General features: G+C 44.7%; 1 protein-coding gene across 2 annotated transcripts in view; it reads right to left on the bottom strand.

The window, feature by feature from the left end:
* TMEM135 (transmembrane protein 135) overlaps positions 1–22143 on the bottom strand; it is a 229310-nt gene that overhangs the window by 186196 nt on the left and 20971 nt on the right. For both annotated transcript variants that reach the window (XR_012715121.1, XM_075266218.1), the window contains exons 2-3: positions 18585–18712; positions 8171–8263 (exon numbers count right to left, since the gene is read on the bottom strand). Coding sequence is in view for 1 of the 2 variants with exons in the window: in XM_075266218.1 (XP_075122319.1) it covers positions 8171–8263; positions 18585–18712 (221 nt within the window). In the remaining variant the exon portion in view is untranslated. The remainder of the gene's footprint in view (positions 1–8170; positions 8264–18584; positions 18713–22143) is intronic.

Raw genomic sequence — 22143 nt, forward strand, 5'->3', positions numbered from 1 at the left:
GAACCACTTCCAGTAGTCTTAAATTTAGTTTTAGAGATTAAAGAAGGTGCCTAAAAGCATTGTAACTCTATCTCTATCACTTATTTTGTACAAGCCATATCTAGATTGGGCTTCACAGAAAGTAGTTGGGTAAATACAAGAGGAAGAACAGTAAATATCCTCATACAAAGTCAATGATAACGGGGACAAAAATCATACCCATAATAACCAACATGGCTCCCATATAAAGAATTGGAAGGGCTTATCTTAGTCAAATAATGGGATTTAATAGTAGCCTGTACATAGACCTTATCGACCAAGAGGTCATAGAAAACCGCACTTTACAAAGACGTCTTGGTTGTAACACTGCCAGACATTCATGTGCAACAGCTACAGTCGATGACCTTGTTGCTTTGTTTTACCTCTGTTCAATGAGGTTGAAATAACAGGATATTTACAGGAAGACAACCGAGACACACTACGACCCAACGTGTACACCAAGAAGTGGTCCATGGGTATGCCAAAACTGCTACTCAATGCGAGCACTAGGAAATAGAACAACTCTCAGGTGGCCAGTTTGGCCAAAGTCCAACAATTCTTTTCTCTAGGCCCCTCTAACCAAATCACGTCAATGGAACAGATGACTAAGGTGACCTTCCATTCCGGTTCTGGAGTTTGCTTAGCCACCCTCAATAATGGCCTTATGACCTAAAAGAAAATATGAAAGGGGTTGTCCAGATAACCTGTTCTGAAGATAGTTCGTCTACATATGAGCGTTGGGTGTCCACCACCTGGGACCCCCACTGATCATTTGGGTGAAGAGGATTCTGCACTCACGGGGCTGTCCATTGCGTAGAGTCTGTGCCTGGTATTGCAGCTAAGCCCCATTCACTTAAATGAGACTGAGTTTGTGATGTACCATGTGACTGATAAACATGACGTCAACTGAAATGGATACTGGATCCCTCCACCGACTACGTATGGATGACTTACCCTTAAGTAACAATTAAGTCCTGTAAACCCCTTTAAGTCTTACAATGGAGGTACAAGGGGATCTTTCCTAAGCTACTTACCGATGGCTCCAGGGCTGTGAAGTCGGTAGACTAAGCCTCCATCTCTTCTATTGTCCCACAGTCTGACTCTATCTCTGACCCCTACCTTAAACAGTTGCAGCCATGGTCAGCCAGGAGCAACAAAGCTGCTCTAATTTGTGAAAATAATCATATAAATGTAAATGTGCAACACGCCATGTATCTAATTTATTATATAATATGAACAATTGTATAAAACATAATAATAATTATTCATTTTATTTTGAAGCCGGAGTAGGAGTCTGTAACTCTTGCTTGACTATGACAACTCTGACTCCAGAGCCCTGGGTAACACTAGAGAACTAATTTACATACCCCAGCTAGTTCTCCTCAATGAGAACATTAACCACCAAAAGATAAATCAAAGGTCCCACCGATCGATATGACCACTGCCGACCTGGCTGGAAGGGACCCTCGCTCGGCCGGGCCTAGGGGGTCCGTGTCGGCTACGGCGTGGGCTCTTCCCTTCAGCTCTGGAGTCGCGTAACGATCTGCGAGTGTCAGCGATGTCTCAAAGCTGTTTTACGACGGCAGACACCCGCCACATGCACAGATGAGGAAGGATGAGCGAGAGTTTGCCTTTGAACCATCACAAGAGGCGTCAGAAACGAGGTGCCCAGGGTTCTTCACTGAGTCCTACCCAGTCGATCCTGGGCTTCGGCTCTTCAGCCAGCCCAGCGCACAGGTTGACCTCTGCATCTCCGAAAGACCGACCACACTTACTCGACACCCGCCGGACGGCAGCCCCTGCCCTGGCTGACTGACTTCGATGACGGGAAACCGAGAGGCAGCATCCAAGCACGGCAATCCCCGAACAGCTTCCTTCCGACGCACTCAACAAGGCAACACATGCGGCCCGGGCCCTCCCCAGTCGGCTGGCCACCAGGGTCCACTGTCTCGCCTGTGGGCCACCCGGGGTGTCCAGCGTCAATGCAAAACCACTAGGTAGAGTCGAAAGGGTACGCAAGAGAGCGCGAAAGGAAAAACAAATGTATTGAAGGTATACCACCGATCCAGCTCTTTGCTGATGAGGCATAATAACCTCAAAACAGCACTAGAGACAATTTTTTTTCCATCTAGAAGAGCTCTAAGTGACATTGGTGGATGAATGGTGGTGCAAATCTACAGGAGTCTCCGCCATCAGCAGGACAGAGGTCCCCTCATCTTTAAAGACACTCCTATCCGAAGACAAGATCAAATAGGCAATGTTCTTCCAGAACTGAATTTTTTTTTTTTTTACAAAGCCTTTTTGTGTACAGAAATGTTTGCTTAAACACAAAGGAGTAGAGGCTTCCAAAGTTATCATCATGTCTTACGCTACTTTGCCGTCTACGAGGCTGAGTTTCACATTTCCTAGTATCTAGGTCATATCTGGCACAGTAAAAGGTGCAGGAAAAGAAATTGCTGCCTTAAAACAGTCCAAGACTGAGCGCGATTTAACAGTCACGACACCTATTCCAAAATCTCTAAAAAAAGTCCAACCAGCTGGCCCAACCACAAGGGGATAGCCGGGGGGAGATGGAGAAGGCATGGGAAATGTGCAGGTACAAGACGAAAGAACGTTTAAGTTAATTTGACTTAACATAAAAAGGCATTACGGAGATTGAGAGCAGAGACAGGTGGGAAGAACAGGATACAGACGTCCTCTGGAAAATCGGAGATCCGCAGACAGCGAAAAGAGAAGAGCCAATAAGTACTATTAAATGGAAGAATCGAGACAGCTGGTGGACACATCAGGGTGAACAAAGGAGACATCACCGAGAGGAGAAGACAGAGGGGAGGGTGAACAAAAACTTGAGAAAGTTTAAGAAAAAAAAAGAAGATAACGCCAGGACGGAGAAGACAGAGACGGTCATAAAAAAAAGTCTGCAAAGTCAACGAGTGCATGGATCCATGGGAGGAGAGAGCGGAGCACGATGGAAAGAGATAAAATAAGTGGTGATCAAAGGAGGGGAAACGGCAGAGATTAATACAGAATGTAATAAAAATAATAAACAGGTCGTCCATTTATTTTATATTGGACATATGAAATACTACAAAATTTTATTAAAATGAATTCCAAAGCCTGCGGGGCGGTGGAACATCTGTAATCATGTGGTGGGAATGGATGCCAAGATTTTTTTTACATGGAGGCCAAGTTCAAAAGGTTCAACGGGGGTAAAACAATGAAAGAAATCATAGTGTTACCAAGGAAGACCAACCACCATAGAGGTGTGGATTGGAGGACACATCAAAAATGTCCCTCCCGTATGCCAATGCTCTTTTCTAGAAGATCGAGGAAGTATAACATGACACACTGCCATGTGGTTACTACTAAACATGTTCACATTTGATTTTGGTAGGATTGGACAATGATCTAATATACTATCCAAAATTGCAAGAAAAAGTAGTCTTCTAGAGAGATGGTCTTCTCAAAAAAAATGGCTAGTATGGAAAATCCATCACAGAAAATGTGGTGGTGGTCTTCTTAAAAAGAAGATGGTTGGCATTGTACAGTACGGTTTCTCCAAAACCATGCTAAAGGTGGCCGTAGACTTTAGATAGAAGCAGGTAGATGAACAACAGTTGACAGATCTTCTGGTGAGCCACCAGTACTCTGACACGGCCATATACATCTTTGTCCACACTTGCCAAAACAGTTGTTCAAACTTGCTATATATGTTCTAAAACACCAACTCAAAATGAACAATCTTTCACTGGGAACATTTGGCGAAGGACTGGAAACCAGTGGTCAAAAATTTCTTTACTTATAAAGATGATGTGTTACCGATTGTTTTGGTTAAAATTGTCTATTTTGACCAACTTTTGGCTCTTTAAGGTTCCTTAAAGGGGCTCTATCAGTAAAACTATGCTGTATGAGCCCCACATATGCGTGAATATCCTTTAAAAAGGCTATTCAGGCATCGCTAATCTTATTTTAAACCCCCCGTTTTAAAGGGATTCTACCATTAAAACCCCTTTTTTTTGTAGATAAGATGTCGGAATAACCTTTAGAAAGGCTATTCGTCTCTTACCTTTAGATGTGATCTCCGCTGCGCCGTTCCTTAGAAATACCGGTTTTTACTGGTATGCAAATTAGTTCTCTCGCAGTGATGGGGGCGGGCCCCAGTGCTGGAAATGTGATGGGGGCGTCCCCACTGCTGCTCGAAAACAGTCTCCAGCGACGCCTCTATCTTCTGCTGGATCCTCCCCTTCGTTCTTCGTCTTTCTTCGGCAGCACCTCCGACACTTGCGCAGTTGGCTCTGCCAGTGAGACACTAGTAGAGCCGACTGCGCATGCGCGCAATTGCGGTGTCGGAACTATAGCCGCAGGCATGCGCAGTCGCTCTACTAGTGTCTCACTGGCAGAGCCAACTGCGCAGGCGTCGAAGGTGCTGCCGAAGAAAGACGAAGAACGAAGGGGAGGATCCAGCAGAAGATAGAGGTGTCGCTGGAGCCTGTTTTCAAGCAGCAGTGGGGACGCCCCCATCGTATTTCCAGCGCCGGGGCCCACCCCCATCGCTACGAGAGAACTAGTTTGCATACCGGTAAAAACTGGTATTTCTAAGGAACGGCGCGGCGGAGATCACATCTAAAGGTAAGAGACGAATAGCCTTTCTAAAGGCTATTCCGATGTCTTATCCAAAAAAAAAAGGGTTTTAATGGTAGAATCCCTTTAAAATAAAACTATAAAAACATAGATGTAAATCAGACCTTAGCGTCATCTTCTGGCTCGCCTTCCTCTTCTTTCGGCGACGCCCTCCGGTCCCAGCTCTATCCCGGCTTCATCGTTGTCTTCTTCCAGCAGTTCAAATTCGATTGGTTGAAATCCGGCGCGTATGCAGTAGCACTCCCTCCGGAGCTACTGCACATTCTCCGGCGCCATTTTTCTCAATGGCAGTGCGCACGTGCCAGATTTGATCCAATCGGATTTGAACCACCAGAAAAAGATGACGATGAAGCTGGGACCGGAGGGCGTCGCCGAAAGAAGAAGAAAGAAGAGGAAGGAGTGCCAGAAGATGACGTCGGATCGTGCATCACCGCCCAGGGTGCATGAAAGATATGATTTACATATAGGTTTCATCCAGTACTTTGGTCACACTGGGGGTCAAATGGACAAACGCATTGGTGAAGCCAAACATGGACACGAGGTCTACACTCCCGAAGACACACTAAGTAGGGGAGAATCCATCGCACTGAAGGAAATATGCATGCAAGATTTGTATAATCCAGCATGTGATGGTCTACAAATTGAGGAAATCTGGCCCATGTATGCTCTCGCCTCTGAATTGCCCTCTGCCTTTCTATGACTGACAGATGTAAAGCAGCGCTTATGAGAAGGCCAACATCAGATAATGACAATTATGAGGACAAATTAACACATGCTGAGCCAATTGTAATAAATAGCTCACTATCTGCTACAGCTGGTGGACCAAGGCAGATGCCACCAGGACGTGGTAACGGGAGACAGATGTCTTTCTCAAGTATTCACAATGATCCCAATTCTCAATGAAAGAGACACCCCAGGCTTGGGAAGAGTAAGGAAATGCTGAGTGAGCTGCTCTTGGCTATTTGAGAAACCGCTCCCAAAGGAGCACCTGTTAAGTCCTCGCATTCTATCACGAGCTGTTGTGGCAGGCCAGTCAAGGATGCTGGAGCGATGCCGAAACCTTCCCTATGTATGCACGACTAGTAATGTATATTATGTACTGCACTGATCACCGAGGTCACAATGGTGGTGTTTAGAGGGGGTCCTGTACACTGCCACTCCATAGGCATCAATTGTGACATGGTGCAACCTTTTAATATTGACTCTTCATCCCGATTGTAGATGATGCAGGAATAGATAGTACTGCCTTCCTATCTCATTGTTAGTGATGCAGGTAAAGGAAGTACTGTCTCCCTGTCTCCTATTGAAAGTTATGTAGGTAAAGATAGTATTGCATCCCTGTCCCTCACAGTAAATTAGGTAGGTATTGATAGTATCACCTCTCCAACACCATGATGTAAGTTCAGATAATACTTCCTCCCATTTCTAATTGCAAATAATGTATATAGAGATAGTATCAGCTCCCTGTTTTCTATCTAAGTTAGGTAAGTAAAGATAGTACTGGATCCCTGTTTCTCATTGGAAATAATGTAAGTACAGATAGCACCACCTCCTTGTCTCTTATTGAAAGTTATGTAGGTAAAGATAGTATTGTATTCCTGCCCCTCATAGTAAATAATGTAAGCACAGGTAGTACCAAATCCTTGTCTCTAACTGAATGTTATGTAGGTAAAGCTAGTACTACTTCTCTGTCTTACTGTAAGTTATGTAAGTAATGATAGTACTGGCTCCCTGTCTTACTGTACATTATGTAGGTAATGATATGGCAGTCCTGACCCCGTATTACTTTAATTTATGAAGATAAAGATAGTACTGCCTCCCTGTTTTACTGTACGTTACGTAGGTAAAGATAGTACTCTCTCCCTGTCTTACTGTAAGTTATATAGGTAAAGATAGTACTATCTCTCTGTCTTACTGTAAGTTATATAGGTAAAGATAGTATTGTCTCCCTGTCTTACTGTACGTTACGTAGGTAAAGCTAGTACTGTCAGTCTGTCATACGGTAAGTTAATTAGGTAAAGATAGTACTGCCTCCATCTTACTGTAAGTTATGTAGGTAAAGATAGTACTGTCTCTATGTCTTACTGTAAGTTAAGTAGGTAAAGATAGTACTGTTTCCCTATATTACTGTAAGTTACGTAGGTAAAGATAGTACTGCCTCCTTGTCTTACTGTAAGTTAAGTAGATAAAGATAGTACTGCCTAACTGTCTTACTGTACATTACGTAGGTAAAGATGGCACTGCCTTTTGGACTTACTGTAAGTTATGTAGGTAAAGATAGTACTGCCTTCCTGTCTTACCATACATTACGTAGGTAAAGATAGTACTGTCTCTATGTCTTACTGTACGTTACATAAGTAAAGATATCACACTCTCTTGGACTTACTGTAAGTTATATAGGTAAAGATAGTACTGCCTCTATGTCTTACTGTAAGTTATATAGGTAAAGATAGTACTGCCTCTATGTCTTACTGTAAGTTATGTAGGTAAAGATAGTACTGCCTTGCTGTCTTACTGTAAGTTATATAGGTAAAGATAGTACTGCCTACCTGTCTTACTGTAAGTTATGTAGGTAAAGATAGTACTGTCTCTATGTCTTACTGTAAGTTAAGTAGGTAAAGATAGTACGGTTTCCCTATATTACTGTAAGTTACGTAGGTAAAGATAGTACTGCCTCCTTGTCTTACTGTAAGTTAAGTAGATAAAGATAGTACTGCCTAACTGTCTTACTGTACATTACGTAGGTAAAGATGGCACTGCCTTTTGGACTTACTGTAAGTTATGTAGGTAAAGATAGTACTGCCTTCCTGTCTTACCATACATTACGTAGGTAAAGATAGTACTGTCTCTATGTCTTACTGTAAGTTATGTAGGTAAAGATAGTACTGTCTCTATGTCTTACTGTACGTTACATAAGTAAAGATATGACTCTCTCTTGGACTTACTCTAAGTTATATAGGTAAAGATAGTACTGCCTCTATGTCTTACTGTAAGTTATATAGGTAAAGATAGTACTGCCTTCCTGTCTTACTGTAAGTTATATAGGTAAAGATAGTACTGCCTACCTGTCTTACTGTAAGTTATATAGGTAAAGATAGTACTGCCTACCTGTCTTACTGTAAGTTATATAGGTAAAGATAGTACTGTCTCTGTCTTACTGTACGTTACATAAGTAAAGATAGCACTCTCTCTTGGACTTACTGTAAGTTATATAGGTAAAGATAGTACTGTCTCTATGTCTTACTGTAAGTTATGTAGGTAAGATAGTACTGCCTCTATGTCTCTCACAGTAAATAATGTAACTACAGATAGTACTGCCTCCCCTTGTTAAAGATGCAGATATAATCAGCACTGCCTTCCTGTCTTATTCTGAATATGATATACCATCATCTGTAGGGTTCGCACCGTTTAGTGGACCCATTCTGCTCTAAACGCTATTTTAGGAAATTGTTATGAGATTCAAAATTTAACCAATTTACCATGAAATGACATAGAAAATAAAGTAAATTACCTGCTCTTCCTTTCAATCAGTATAGCAACGTACGACGCAGGCAGCGCAGCACCAAATCCTGGCGTCCAGAAGTAAAATTTCCCCAGAATCTTCCTGTAATAGAGAAGTACAATTACTACTGCATATAGCGCCGCTCATCCTCATGGCCCGGACAGCAGATGTGGTGATAATACACAGAGGCTCAGTACTAGGCAGTGAATGGGTTATTATAAACCATATGCAACACTGTTTGTCATGGCTGGACAGGGATGCAGGTCATTTCTCCTGAAACAATGGTTCTTTGTATGATGTGACCTCTGTAAACAAGGTTCTTTATACAGTCCTATGAAAAAGTTTGGGCACCCCTATTAATCTTAATCATTTTTTTGTTCTAAATATTTTGGTGTTTGCAGCAGCCATTTCAGTTTGATATATCTAATAACTGATGGACACAGTAATATTTCAGGATTGAAATGAGGTTTATTGTACTAACAGAAAATGTGCAATATGCATTAAACCAAAATTTGACCGGTGCAAAAGTATGGGCACCCTTATCATTTTATTGATTTGAATTCCCCTAACTACTTTTTACTGACTTACTGAAGCACAAAATTGGTTTTGTAACCTCAGTGAGCTTTGAACTTCATAGCCAGATGTATCCAATCATAAGAAAAGGTATTTAAGGTGGCCAATTGCAAGTTGATCTCCTATTTGAATCTCCTCTGAAGAGTGGCATCATGGGCTACTCAAAACAACTCTCAAATGATCTGAAAACAAAGATTGTTCAACATAGTTGTTCAGGGGAAGGATACAAAAAGTTGTCTCAGAGATTTAACCTGTCAGTTTCCACTGTGAGGAACATAGTAAGGAAATGGAAGACCACAGGGACAGTTCTTGTTAAGCCCAGAAGTGGCAGGCCAAGAAAAATATCAGAAAGCCAGAGAAGAAGAATGGTGAGAACAGTCAAGGACAATCCACAGACCACCTCCAAAGAGCTGCAGCATCATCTTGCTGCAGATGGTGTCACTGTGCATCGGTAACAATACAGCGCACTTTGCACAAGGAGAAGCTGTATGGGAGAGTGATGAGAAAGAAGCCGTTTCTGCACGTACGCCACAAATAGAGTTGCCTGAGGTATGAAAAAGCACATTTGGACAAGGCAGCTTCATTTTGGAAACAAAAATTGAGTTGTTTGGTTATAAAAAAAAGGCGTTATGCATGGCGTCCAAAAAGAAACAGCATTCCAAGAAAAACACATGCTACCCACTGTAAAATTTGGTGGAGGTTCCATCATGCTTTGGGGCTGTGTGGCCAATGCTGGCATCGGGAATCTTGTTAAAGTTGAGAGTCGCATGGATTCCACTCAGTATCAGCAGATTCTTGAGAATAATGTTCAAGAATCAGTGACGAAGTTGAAGTTACGCCGGGGATGGATATTTCAGCAAGACATTTCAGCAAGACAATGATCCAAAACACCGCTCCAAATCCTCAGGCATTCATGCAGAGGAACAATTACAATGTTCTGGAATGGCCATCCCAGTCCCCAGACCTGAATATCATTGAACATCTGTGGGATGATTGGAAGCGGGCTGTCCATGCTCGGCGACCATCTAACTTAACTGAACTTGAATTGTTTGTCCAAAATACCTTTATCCAGGATCCAGGAACTGATTAAAAGCTACAGGAAGCGACTAGAGGCTGTTATCTTTGCAAAAGGAGAATCTACTAAATATTAATGTCACTTTTCTGTTGAGGTGCCCATACTTTTGCACCGGTCAAATTTTGGTTTAATGCATATTGCACATTTTCTGTTAGTACAATAAACCTCATTTCAATCCTGAAATATTACTGTGTCCATCAGTTATTAGATATATCAAACTGAAATGGCTGTTATAAACACCAAAATATTTAGAACTAAAAATGATTAAGATTAATAGGGGTGCCCAAACTTTTTCATAGGACTGTAGCATGGACCTAAGACAATCTCTGTAGAATTTATGGTCCAATTCCTTTCAGTATGGAAACATTCAGTGGCATAGAAGACAGTGGAGGTTTATTAAAGGGACGGTATTTCAGAATGACACAGAGTATACAATGAGTGAAGATAGGCGAAACGCAATATGTTGCAAAATATATGGGCGATAGAGAGGTGGGGGGGTCACGACGCTGTGAAAATTCAATTTAGGAGACAATAGTAGTCACTAGAGCAAATATATCGGCTAATAAAAATCTACGCCTCTAGGCCGACTGCGCATGCCCGCCGGCCACAAGAAAATGGCCGCTTGCACAGTATTTTAAGTGGCCAATTCCATAATGTCGTCTCTGCACGAACGCTTTACACTACTCAGACCTGGTTTCTGACTGACGTTTTCTTAGAACCTCATATTTCAGCCTGCCATAGATTTAAGAAAACATGCAAGGAAAGGTTATAACTGTGAGGTACAGTAAAGCGGCGCTCGCTGTGAAGGGTCTAATATGTTCCCCTGGACCGGAGAGAAATCCTGTAGTCTAAGTAAAGAGGTGCAGGCACGCTATAGGTCTCGGCGCACTCACAATCCTTAATCCTTGGCAGCTGCTCTTCATTACGTGCTGAGCCACAGACTTTACTAGGAATTTGGAGGCCGTTTTCCAGGCCGCCGCCATTCCCGGCTGTCCTGATATTGATTATTATATTCCTTGAGAGATGTCAATCAATCAGGTGATGTCGTGGCCCAAGGTGAACGATGGTGAAGTAGGAGCTTGGTGAAAGGAGACCTATTGGATTACACTTTTATCAAGTGCGCTACATCGTAGAACTAGGAAAACAGATGTGTCTGGATCATCTGGTTCAGCGCACGAGGCCCCCGGTTCCTGCTTCTGGAAGACGTATCAAGCATTTATGACTTGATCTTAATGGCTACAACCATTATACTTAAGGAGAAGAACATCACAAAGTCTACACGTCCACCTATAAAGATTTAAAGGGACATTAAACCTACAAATAAGCGAAAACATAAAAGTAACATAGGAGACACTTGCCGATGGGTAAGACCGCGGGGCCTGAAACAAAGAGTCTTGAAGAAATCTGGCAGAGAATCAGGGAGTAGTTTGGTTTTCTTTCTTTTTTTTTTTTTTCATTTTCTATACGTGACTACGGGGGCGGCCATCTTGTCTTAGCTTCTCCTAACAGCACTTAGTGATATGCTTTACAGCAGTCACATGGCCGTGTCAGCAATAATCTGGAGCCAATTTATTGAGGTGCAGGGAAGGGGAAGAGATAAGCTGTGGCATCAACTATTGTCATTGTAATGATGGGTCGGTGGTGTTATCTTCTATTGTAATCCTGTCTGTGATATAAATGAGGTGACGGCTTCCTACAAGATTGGGAATAGAGAAAACAAAAAAACGGGATGGAATGGGCGCGCCGCTGGATGGAATCCAAGGAAATCAAAATTTAAATAAATTAATAATCATTTATTGGTTCCAAAAAGACAGGCAGAGGGCGGCTACGCATTTCGACTCCAGACCGACGTCTTCTTCAGGCCATATATAGAATGTGCAGTTCCTAAAGCTCGAAACGCGTAGCCCCCCCCTCTGCCTGTCTTTTTGGAACCAATAAACGAATATTAATTTATTTAAATTTTGATCTCCTTGGATTCCATCTAGTGGTGCTCCCATTCCATCCCGTTTTTTTGTTTTTTCTATTCCCATTGACTCTCACCGTCGTCTGGGTAGGAGCGGACACTGAGCCATTTATCCCGATCTAGGACATTCATTGGGGCGCCGGGAATTTTTCATTTTCATACTCCTACAAGATTGGCAAGGGTCAGTCTATTATTGTGTTTAGTGGCCAGAGTGAAAATTGCAGGATATAATACATGGAAAATTAAAAACGATTAAAAATTCTTTAATAAATTATGTTTTATATAAAACCTCTGAGATGAAAATGAGGTGACTGCTACAAAGAAAACCTCTACAGAGTTGACAAGTGTCAGTCTACTGTATTATTAGGCTGAGTGGCCAGAGTGACAATTGCAGGGTATGGTAGTTCCTTAAAAAAAATAGATGGTGACACAAACAAGTTAAAATAGATGGAGATAGAGGAGAGTCCGAGCACCTTAGTAATATAGAATAGTTTCTCATTGTGCTTATTTAGTCAGCGACAAACTAAATCAGCCTGTGACTAACATCCCGAAAAATCAATAATAACTCAGTAGCCCGAAGACAGGCAAGTAACCTCTTAGTCATCAGTCACGTCCTCTATTACACTGAGTCACCAGAGAAGTCCTCCAAACCAAGGGTGACCGGGGATGTCCTCTAAACCACAAGGTCGCTAAATATTTCCTCTAACCCATTAAATGTCACTTTCACTTCAACAAACATCACATAAAACAATAGAATAAGCGGATATAACAAGGTTTGTAGAAGATATTATAAAAGAAAAATGCCTCATTTAGCAGATCATTCTCTTCTTCTCTCTTTCATGAAAAACTGACTTTTACTCTGAAATCTCTGCTGTCTCTATAAGAAGATGGGCGGCAGGTGATATGTATCAGATAACACAGATGTAGGGGAGGGAGGAGGAATGAGCAGGATCTTATGCAGGAAGAAGGAAAACCAAGGTTTAGACTAATGTTAGAGATTCTACTACAGCCCAAGTACTTTATTCATATCTGTACAATCCAGTACTTCTCTATATATGTCCTGCATGATCCTGCAGTTCTCTCTGAGAGAGAGAGAGAAAGCAAGAACACATTCTCCTTTGCTTACTGTGTGCACTGTATGGCAGTTAGTGTGCACCCACCAGCTCAGGGAGAAATGCAATGTATAGATGATGCCTGTGGAGGAGAAAACTGCTAGAAATGTAGAATACAAGTTATGGCCAGATATAGTGTTACTCCTCATGTACACACGTTTAGCACCTGACAACAAAAGACACCTGAAATGCCAGGTATGTTTTAAAATACTAAGGATGTTCTCTACACCGAAGATGTATTTAAACCAACTGTTCATCAGAGATGTGAACTGAACCATAGGGTCACCAGGTACTTCCTCTGAACCATAGGGTCACCAGGTATGTCCTCTGAACCACAAGGTCACCAGGTATGTCCTCTGAACCATAGGGTCACCAGGTATGTCCTCTGAACCATAGGGTCACCAGGTATGTCCTCTGAACCATAGGGTGACCAGGTATGTCCTCTGAACCATAGGGTCACCAGGTATGTCCTCTGAACCATAGGGTCACCAGGTATATCCTCTGAACCATAGGGTCACCAGGTATGTCCTCTGAACCATAGGGTCACCAGATATGTCCTCTGAACCACAGGGTCACCAGGTATGTCCTCTGAACCACAAGGTCACCAGGTATGTCCTCTGAACCATAAGGTCACCAGGTATGTCCTTCGGAACCACAGGGTCACTAGCTATGTCCTCTGAACCACAGGGTCACCAGCTATGTCCTCAGAACCACAAGGTCACCAGGTATGTCCTCTGAACCATAGGGTCACCAGGTATGTCCTCTGAACCATAGGGTGACCAGGTATGTCCTCTGAACCATAGGGTCACCAGGTATGTCCTCTGAACCATAGGGTCACCAGGTATATCCTCTGAACCATAGGGTCACCAGGTATGTCCTCTGAACCATAGGGTCACCAGATATGTCCTCTGAACCACAGGGTCACCAGGTATGTCCTCTGAACCACAAGGTCACCAGGTATGTCCTCTGAACCATAAGGTCACCAGGTATGTCCTTCTGAACCACAGGATCACCAGGTATGTCCTTCTGAACCACAGGATCACCAGATATGTCCTCAGAACCAAAAGCTCAACAAGTATGTCCTTCTGAACCATAGGGTCACCAGGTATGTCCTCTCAACCACAGGGTCACCGGGTACTTCCTCTGAACCATAGGGTCACCAGGTATGTCCTCTGAACCATAGGGTCACCAGGTATGTCCTCTGAACCATAGGGTCACCAGGTATGTCCTCTGAACCATAGGGTCACCAGGTATATCCTCTGAACCATAGGGTCACCAGGTATGTCCTCTGAACCATAGGGTCACCAGGTATATCCTCTGAACCATAGGGTCACCAGGTATGTCCTCTGAACCATAGGGTCACCAGGTATGTCCTCTGAACCACAAGGTCACCAGGTATGTCCTTCTGAACCACAGGATCACCAGATATGTCCTCCGAACCAAAAGCTCAACAAGTATGTCCTTCTGAACCATAGGGTCACCAGGTATGTCCTCTGAACCACAAGGTCACCAGGTATGTCCTCTGAACCACAGGGTCGCCAGCTATGTCCTCTGAACCACAGGGTCACCAGGTATGTCCTCTGAACCACAGGGTCACCAGACATGTGAATATCCTCTGAACTAGAGGGTTACCAATCATATCCTCTGAATTTCAAGGTAACCAGACATGTCCTCTTAACCCTATGGCCACCAGGTATGTCCTCTGAACCACAGGGGTGCCAGGTATATCCACTGAATCACACGGTCACCAGACATGTTTATGCCCTCTGAACTACAAGGTTATTCACCATGTCCTCTGAACCTATGGTCACCAAGCATGTCCTCTGAACCCAATGGACACCAGGCATGTCCTCTGAACCCAATGGACACCAGGCATGTCCTCTGAACCCAAAGGACACCAGGCATGTCCTCTGAACCCAATGGACACCAGGCATGTGCTCTGAACCCAATGGACACCAGGCATGTCCTCTGAACCCAATGGACACCAGGCATGTCCTCTGAACCCAATGGACACCAGGCATGTCCTCTGAACCCTACAGTCACCAGGCATGTCCTCTGAACAACACAGTCACCAAACATGTCCCCTAAACTACTGGGCTACAAGAAAACCTCTCTTAACCACTGAGTCACCAAGGATATTCGGCTAACCACTGGGTCAACAGGAATATGAGCTACAGTAGACCACAGTTTACCAAACCACAGGGTTACAAGGTATGTCTATAGAACTATCAGGTCACCAAAAACTGGGAAATATAAGCCTCATTTTTCCATAGATATTGGAAATGAATGGTTTTCCAACTATTGGATGGGTCTCCTCACCTACTGGACCAAAACCAAATGGACTTTACCAAGACTAAAGCTATAGATGTGACGGTAGCCTCCTCCCCCTCTGTGTCCATCATCATCTACCGATAGGTTTAGTAATACACCAGAGACTCTGTACAAACGATGATATGGGGTCACCTCACCAGTAAGCCTTATGTGTCAGTATGGGTTTGGCTAATCCTTGCGTTGCGTGAGCTATAATCTTGAGTCGGCTAATTGATTGTTATGACTTTGCGCGCCTGTTCTGTATAACGTTGCGATCTGTTTATTTGTAGTTGTGTTGGAAAACAATCCAGTTTAGTGTTGAAGCTCTGACCTCCACGCGGGCTATTCATTGGAAGGCTGTCTGCCTCCATTACTGCTAAGTTACACAAAGATGGTTGTAATTACGTATATTTATGGTTAAGTGCTCTGTTATTGTGACATATGTCCTACATTACACGTATAGGTAACTATGGAATAGGAGGAAACTGCTGGCGCATGCATCAATACGGCTAAAGACAGCCATACACATTAGCTAGAGGTGGGCCGCGCGTTGGCTAGCTCTGACCGACTCCTCCATACACGTGCACGCTCAGCTTGGCTGTCCGATCCTTAAAGGGATTTTCCGGGACTTATTTATTGATAACTTATCCTTTAGGATAGGTCACCAATAAGTCATCAGTGGGTGTCGAGGTCTTATTGAACACATAGGTCATCAATAAAGGAGTCTAAGGAAAACCCCTTTAAGGGGGTGTTCGCACACAGGAATTTGAGGTGGATTCACCCTCAGTGACGTGCATATACAACAACTGGTATTAAAGAGATCATTAAAACTCAATTTTTTCTGCCTACCACATAGGAATAACCTTAAGAAAGGCTATTCTTCTCCTACCTTTAGATGTCTTCTCCGCGCCGCTGGTCGGTATATAATTCGGTTTTAAACAGTATGCAAATGAGTTCTCTCGCAGCACTGGGGGCGGTCCCCAGTGCTCAAACAGCACTGGGGGCATCCCCAATGCTGCGAGAGAACTCTCCAGCGCCGCCTCCATCTTCTTCAGGAACCGGTCTTCTTCGCGTCTTCTTCTGGTGGTGGCTTCAAACTTCTAGGTCTCGGGCAGCCGACTGCCCATGACTGCCGGCCACAAGAGAATGGCCGCTTATAATACTGTGTAAGGCTTTGCCGTAGGCCCGAGGCCTAGAAGTTTGACTCCCGGCGCCGGAAGAAGAAGTGTGAAGATAATGTTCCTGAAGAAGAAGGAGGCGGCGCTGGAGAGTTCTCTCGCAGCATTGGGGACGGCCCCCAGTGCTTTTTAAGCGCTAAGGACCACCCCCCAGTGCTGCAAGAGAACTCATTTGCATACCGACGAAAACCGGATTATATACTGAACGGCGGCGCGGAGAAGACATCTAAAGGTAGGAGAAGAATAGCCTTTCTTAAGATTATTCCTATGAGGTAGGCAGAAAAAATTGAGATTTAATGATAGGATCCCTTTAAAGGGGTTATCCAGAAAACATGGTTGCTTTCTTCTTCTCAGGAAGTGACATCACATTTGTTGATTCATTCTAATGGGACTTAGCTGCATCATGGTCATGTGACCAATGGACATGATGTCACTTCCTGAGAAGAAGAAAGCAGCCATGTTTTCTAAGCCTTTATAACCCATTTAAGAGGGTTCAATGAAATCTTGGCCATCTGAACATCATGGCAGAGACCAGGAAGGAGGGCAGGCATTACCGATACCCCTAACCTTGGAACCTTCCCCATATTAGGGTTTATGGACATCATAGAGAGGGGTCTGCTATTCTGGATACCTGTCTATAAGTCTGGTTGGAGGACTGATTTGTATAAGGTTCCCGTAATGTCAAACTTTAGCCAGCGTTGTATTCCACGGGCAGCCATTTATGTAAATGGGGCCTGCTGCAAAGGAATTGGCCCTGTTTGTTGGGGGTGCTGGGAACAGGACCCAGGAGGATCAGCCGCTCATGTCCTCATCTGATGAAACCATCCCTTTAACCCATATACAGTGTACAGTATAGATCTCCCCAAGGCCGGCACTCGCACAGCCCCATTCACCTCTCCATTTACATTCCCTCATTTATATTTTGGGATAATTGATTCCAGGCGTAAGCGAGAACTTCCTCCAGTGCGGGATTTCAGGAGGCCGATGGGAAATTGCCTATTACCTTCTTTAAATTGCACATTTTTATAGTTATTAGCAAAACTCGGGCTACGGCAACCCTCTGCAGTGCCGTAATCTGCGCCGGCCAATGAGACCCGTACTGTTATTACACAGCGCCAGTCCCAGTTACCGAATCTGTGGTAAATATGCCCCCCGGGGGTACCTGAGACAGGTTGACTTTAATTTAATTACATTTTATTTAATCTGGTTTGCTACAAAAAATACAATTCAACTGTAGTTTTAATGACAGACATAAGCGGAGGGGGGAGTTAAAGGGGCGGGCTGGAGGATCACAGGCGCCCACCGAACACGGCGGACACAACACAAAGTCCATAATGATGTTTCAATGTAAATGAGAAAATTTGCTTCTTGTCTATAAAATCTGAGGAAGGGCTTTGTTCTCCATGCCAGTGTGCTGCCCGAACTTAAAGTGGACCTCCGACTATAAAACAACTTGTCGTACATGAATAGGGCAATATAAGAAACTTTGTCATATATCTTAAAGAAATCTGTTTCCTTCTCCACTTACCTTCACTCCGACTGTAAAGAATCCTTCTCCATACACTTCACACACAGAAGTCTATGGTGAGGTTACAATGTAACTCTATAGGTAATGGATGCAATAGTACTGCATCCTTCAACATATACTGTATGGAGAAGAGAGGAGATAGGAGGGACTAGACCTTGGTGACTCTGTGACTCCAGCGCCGCCTCTATCTTCTTCTGGAAAGCCCTCTCCCTGCGTCTTCTTACGTCCTGGGTTTCAATCTTCTAGGCCTCGGGTAGAGCTGACTGCGCATGCCCGGGCCACAAAAAAATGGCCGCTTACACCAGCTTACTGTATAAGTGGCCATTTTCCTGTGGCCTGGGCATGCGCGCAGTCGGCTCTGCCCGAGGCCTAGAAGATTTAAACCCAGGATGGAAGAAGACACAAGGAGAGGCCGTTCCTGAAGAAGATGGAGGCGGCGCTGGAGAGTTTTCTCACAACATTGGGGACGCCCCCAGTGCTGTTTGAGCGCTGAGGACCGCCCCCAGTGCTGTGAGAAAACTAATTTGCATGCCGATGAAAACTGGGATTTCTACCGAACGGCGGCGCTGAGAAGACATCTAAAGGTAGGAGACAAATAGCCTTTCTTAAGGTGATTCCTACATGTTAGGGAGAAAAAATGGTAGGATCCCTTTAAACCTAACAAGAAGGGGGGTAAGTACTGACCTTAGTATACAGAAGAAGGCAATATACAGGCTTCCATTGGCTGTTAAGAAGGATGTGGACCTCAGTAGTTCGGGCAGTAGTCTGTGCAGGTAGTAGTCTAATTTTCTCCGTCGGAGGATCGCAGCTACCTTTAATAGCAAAAAAAAAAAAAAAGAGAAAGGGAATGAATACGAGGGAATATCTCCGAAGAAACATCGAAATGGATGAAAGTTTCAGCTGCTGTTTACTAAACGATAATGGGGTTAATTGGGCCCCCATTAGAGGTCTCATAGGGGTTGTCACTTAGCTGTTCCTGACATTGTAAAAGCCTACCAACATAAATGGGTTACCCCACCAGGTGTAGTAAAAGCTACCTAAGCGCCGATTCTGGCGCAGAACCCGTATCAGAATCAGCGCTGAAAAAAGGATTGACTTCAATGGGTTCCGTTGTGCGGGCACACTCCCATAGCTCCTGTCTGTCCATGTGCCTGTGGTTGTTGAGACCATCCCTCCATACCTACAATGTAATGAGGCCTGTCCTATAAAATCTCCCGGATACTGAAGAATGCTGCGAATACTCATCAACACCTCTCATGGGAGAGGAAAGGTCAAGTTATCCCAGATGTCCGAACCAACAAAACCGCCAACCAGTATATAAATATAGAGGTAAGTGAGTGGCCGTACACCGTATATTACACAGTATATAACACACATGGGGGATGGGAAAATAAATCTGATAGAGAGGTTAAGAGTAAAAATACGTAAACATTTAACACTATAATCTCCACCATGATGATAATAGTCAGAAACGTACATATGGTATCTCACTCAGACGTAACCTGAAGCTCCTGAGTCACAATACATATTCTGTAACGGGGCCCCTATTTATAATGTGTCATTGAGAATGGGACCTTTGGGGCCAGACAGCGACTGCTACCTCCGCAACCCCTATATGTACGCCCCTGACCTTACTATACATCACTTCATCAGATGGCAATGTAGGGAATACAGGGATTTCAAGAGCCAAACTTGTGAGGACCAGCTGATTGTTGGGGTGTCAGCTGTAAAGGAAGTGTGTCAGCAGAACCAGCATATCACCCCAGCCCTGCAGATAGATAGGTTACTGTCACCAGAACCAGCATATCACCCCAGCCCTGCAGATAGATAGGTTATTGTCACCAGAACCAGCATATCACCCCAGCCCTGCAGAAAGATAGGTTACTGTCACCAGAACCAGCATATCACCCCAGCCCTGCAGAAAGATAGGTTACTGTCACCAGAACCAGCATATCACCCCAGCCCTGCAGATAGATAGGTTACTGTCACCAGACCCAGCATATCACCCCAGCCCTGCAGAAAGATAGGTTAGTGTCACCAGAACCAGCATATCACCCTGGCCCTGCAGATAGATAGGTTACTGTCACCAGACCCAGCATATCACCCCAGCCCTGCAGATAGATAGGTTAGTGTCACCAGAACCAGCATATCACCCCGGCCCTGCAGATAGATAGGTTAGTGTCACCAGACTCAGCATATCACCCCAGCCCTGCAGATAGATAGGTTAGTGTCACCAGACTCAGCATATCACCCCAGCCCTGCAGATAGATAGGTTACTGTCACCAGAACCAGCATATCACCCCGGCCCTGCAGATAGATAGGTTACTGTCACCAGAACCAGCATATCACCCCAGCCCTGCAGATAGATAGGTTACTGTCACCAGACCCAGCATATCACCCCAGCCCTGCAGATAGATAGATTAGTGTCACCAGAACCAGCATATCACCCCGGCCCTGCAGATAGATAGGTTAGTGTCACCAGACTCAGCATATCACCCCAGCCCTGCAGATAGATAGGTTAGTGTCACCAGACTCAGCATATCACCCCAGCCCTGCAGATAGATAGGTTACTGTCACCAGAACCAGCATATCACCCCGGCCCTGCAGATAGATAGGTTACTGTCACCAGAACCAGCATATCACCCCAGCCCTGCAGATAGATAGGTTACTGTCACCAGACCCAGCATATCACCCCAGCCCTGCAGAAAGATAGGTTACTGTCACCAGAACCAGCATATCACTCCAGCCCCGCAGATAGATAGGTTAGTGTCACCAGAACCAGCATATCACCCCAGCCCTGCAGATAGATAGGTTAGTGTCACCAGAACCAGCATATCACCCCAGCCCTGCAGATAGATAGGTTAGTGTCACCAGACTCAGCATATCACCCCAGCCCTGCAGATAGATAGGTTACTGTCACCAGACCCAGCATATCACCCCAGCCCTGCAGATAGATAGGTTAGTGTCATCAGAACCAGCATATCACCCCAGCCCTGCAGATAGATAGGTTAGTGTCACCAGACCCAGCATATCACCCCAGCCCTGCAGATAGATAGGTTAGTGTCACCAGAACCAGCATATCACCCCAGCCCTGCAGATAGATAGGTTAGTGTCACCAGACTCAGCATATCACCCCAGCCCTGCAGATAGATAGGTTACTGTCACCAGACCCAGCATATCACCCCAGCCCTGCAGATAGATAGGTTACTGACACCAGAACCAGCATATCACCCCAGTCCTGCAGATAGATAGGTTAGTGTCACCAGAACCAGCATATCACCCCAGCCCTGCAGATAGATAGGTTAGTGTCACCAGAACCGGCATATCACCCCAGCCCTGCCGATAGATAGGTTACTGTCACCAGAACCAGCATATCACCCCAGCCCTGCAGATAGATAGGTTAGTGTCACCAGACCCAGCATATCACCCCAGCCCTGCAGATAGATAGGTTAGTGTCACCAGACTCCGCATATCACCCCAGCCCTGCAGATAGATAGGTTAGTGTCACCAGACTCAGCATATCACCCCAGCCCTGCAGATAGATAGGTTAGTGTCACCAGACCCAGCATATCACCCCAGCCCTGCAGATAGATAGGTTACTGTCACCAGACCCAGCATATCACCCCAGCCCTGCAGATAGATAGGTTAGTGTCACCAGACCCAGCATATCACCCCAGCCCTGCAGATAGATAGGTTACTGTCACCAGACCCAGCATATCACCCCAGCCCTGCAGATAGATAGGTTACTGTCACCAGACCCAGCATATCACCCCAGTCCTGCAGATAGATAGGTTAGTGTCACCAGACCCAGCATATCACCCCAGCCCTGCAGATAGATAGGTTAGTGTCACCAGACCCAGCATATCACCCCAGTCCTGCAGATAGATAGGTTAGTGTCACCAGACCCAGCATATCACCCCAGCCCTGCAGATAGATAGGTTAGTGTCACCAGACCCAGCATATCACCCCAGTCCTGCAGATAGATAGGTTAGTGTCACCAGACCCAGCATATCACCCCAGCCCTGCAGATAGATAGGTTAGTGTCACCAGAACCAGCATATCACCCCAGCCCTGCAGATAGATAGGTTAGTGTCACCAGAACCAGCATATCACCCCAGCCCTGCAGATAGATAGGTTACTGTCACCAGACCCAGCATATCACCCCAGCCCCGCAGATAGATAGGTTACTGACACCAGAACCAGCATATCACCCCAGTCCTGCAGATAGATAGGTTAGTGTCAC

Source organism: Leptodactylus fuscus, chromosome 2, assembly GCF_031893055.1.
Source record: "Leptodactylus fuscus isolate aLepFus1 chromosome 2, aLepFus1.hap2, whole genome shotgun sequence".
Lineage (NCBI taxonomy): Eukaryota > Metazoa > Chordata > Amphibia > Anura > Leptodactylidae > Leptodactylus > Leptodactylus fuscus.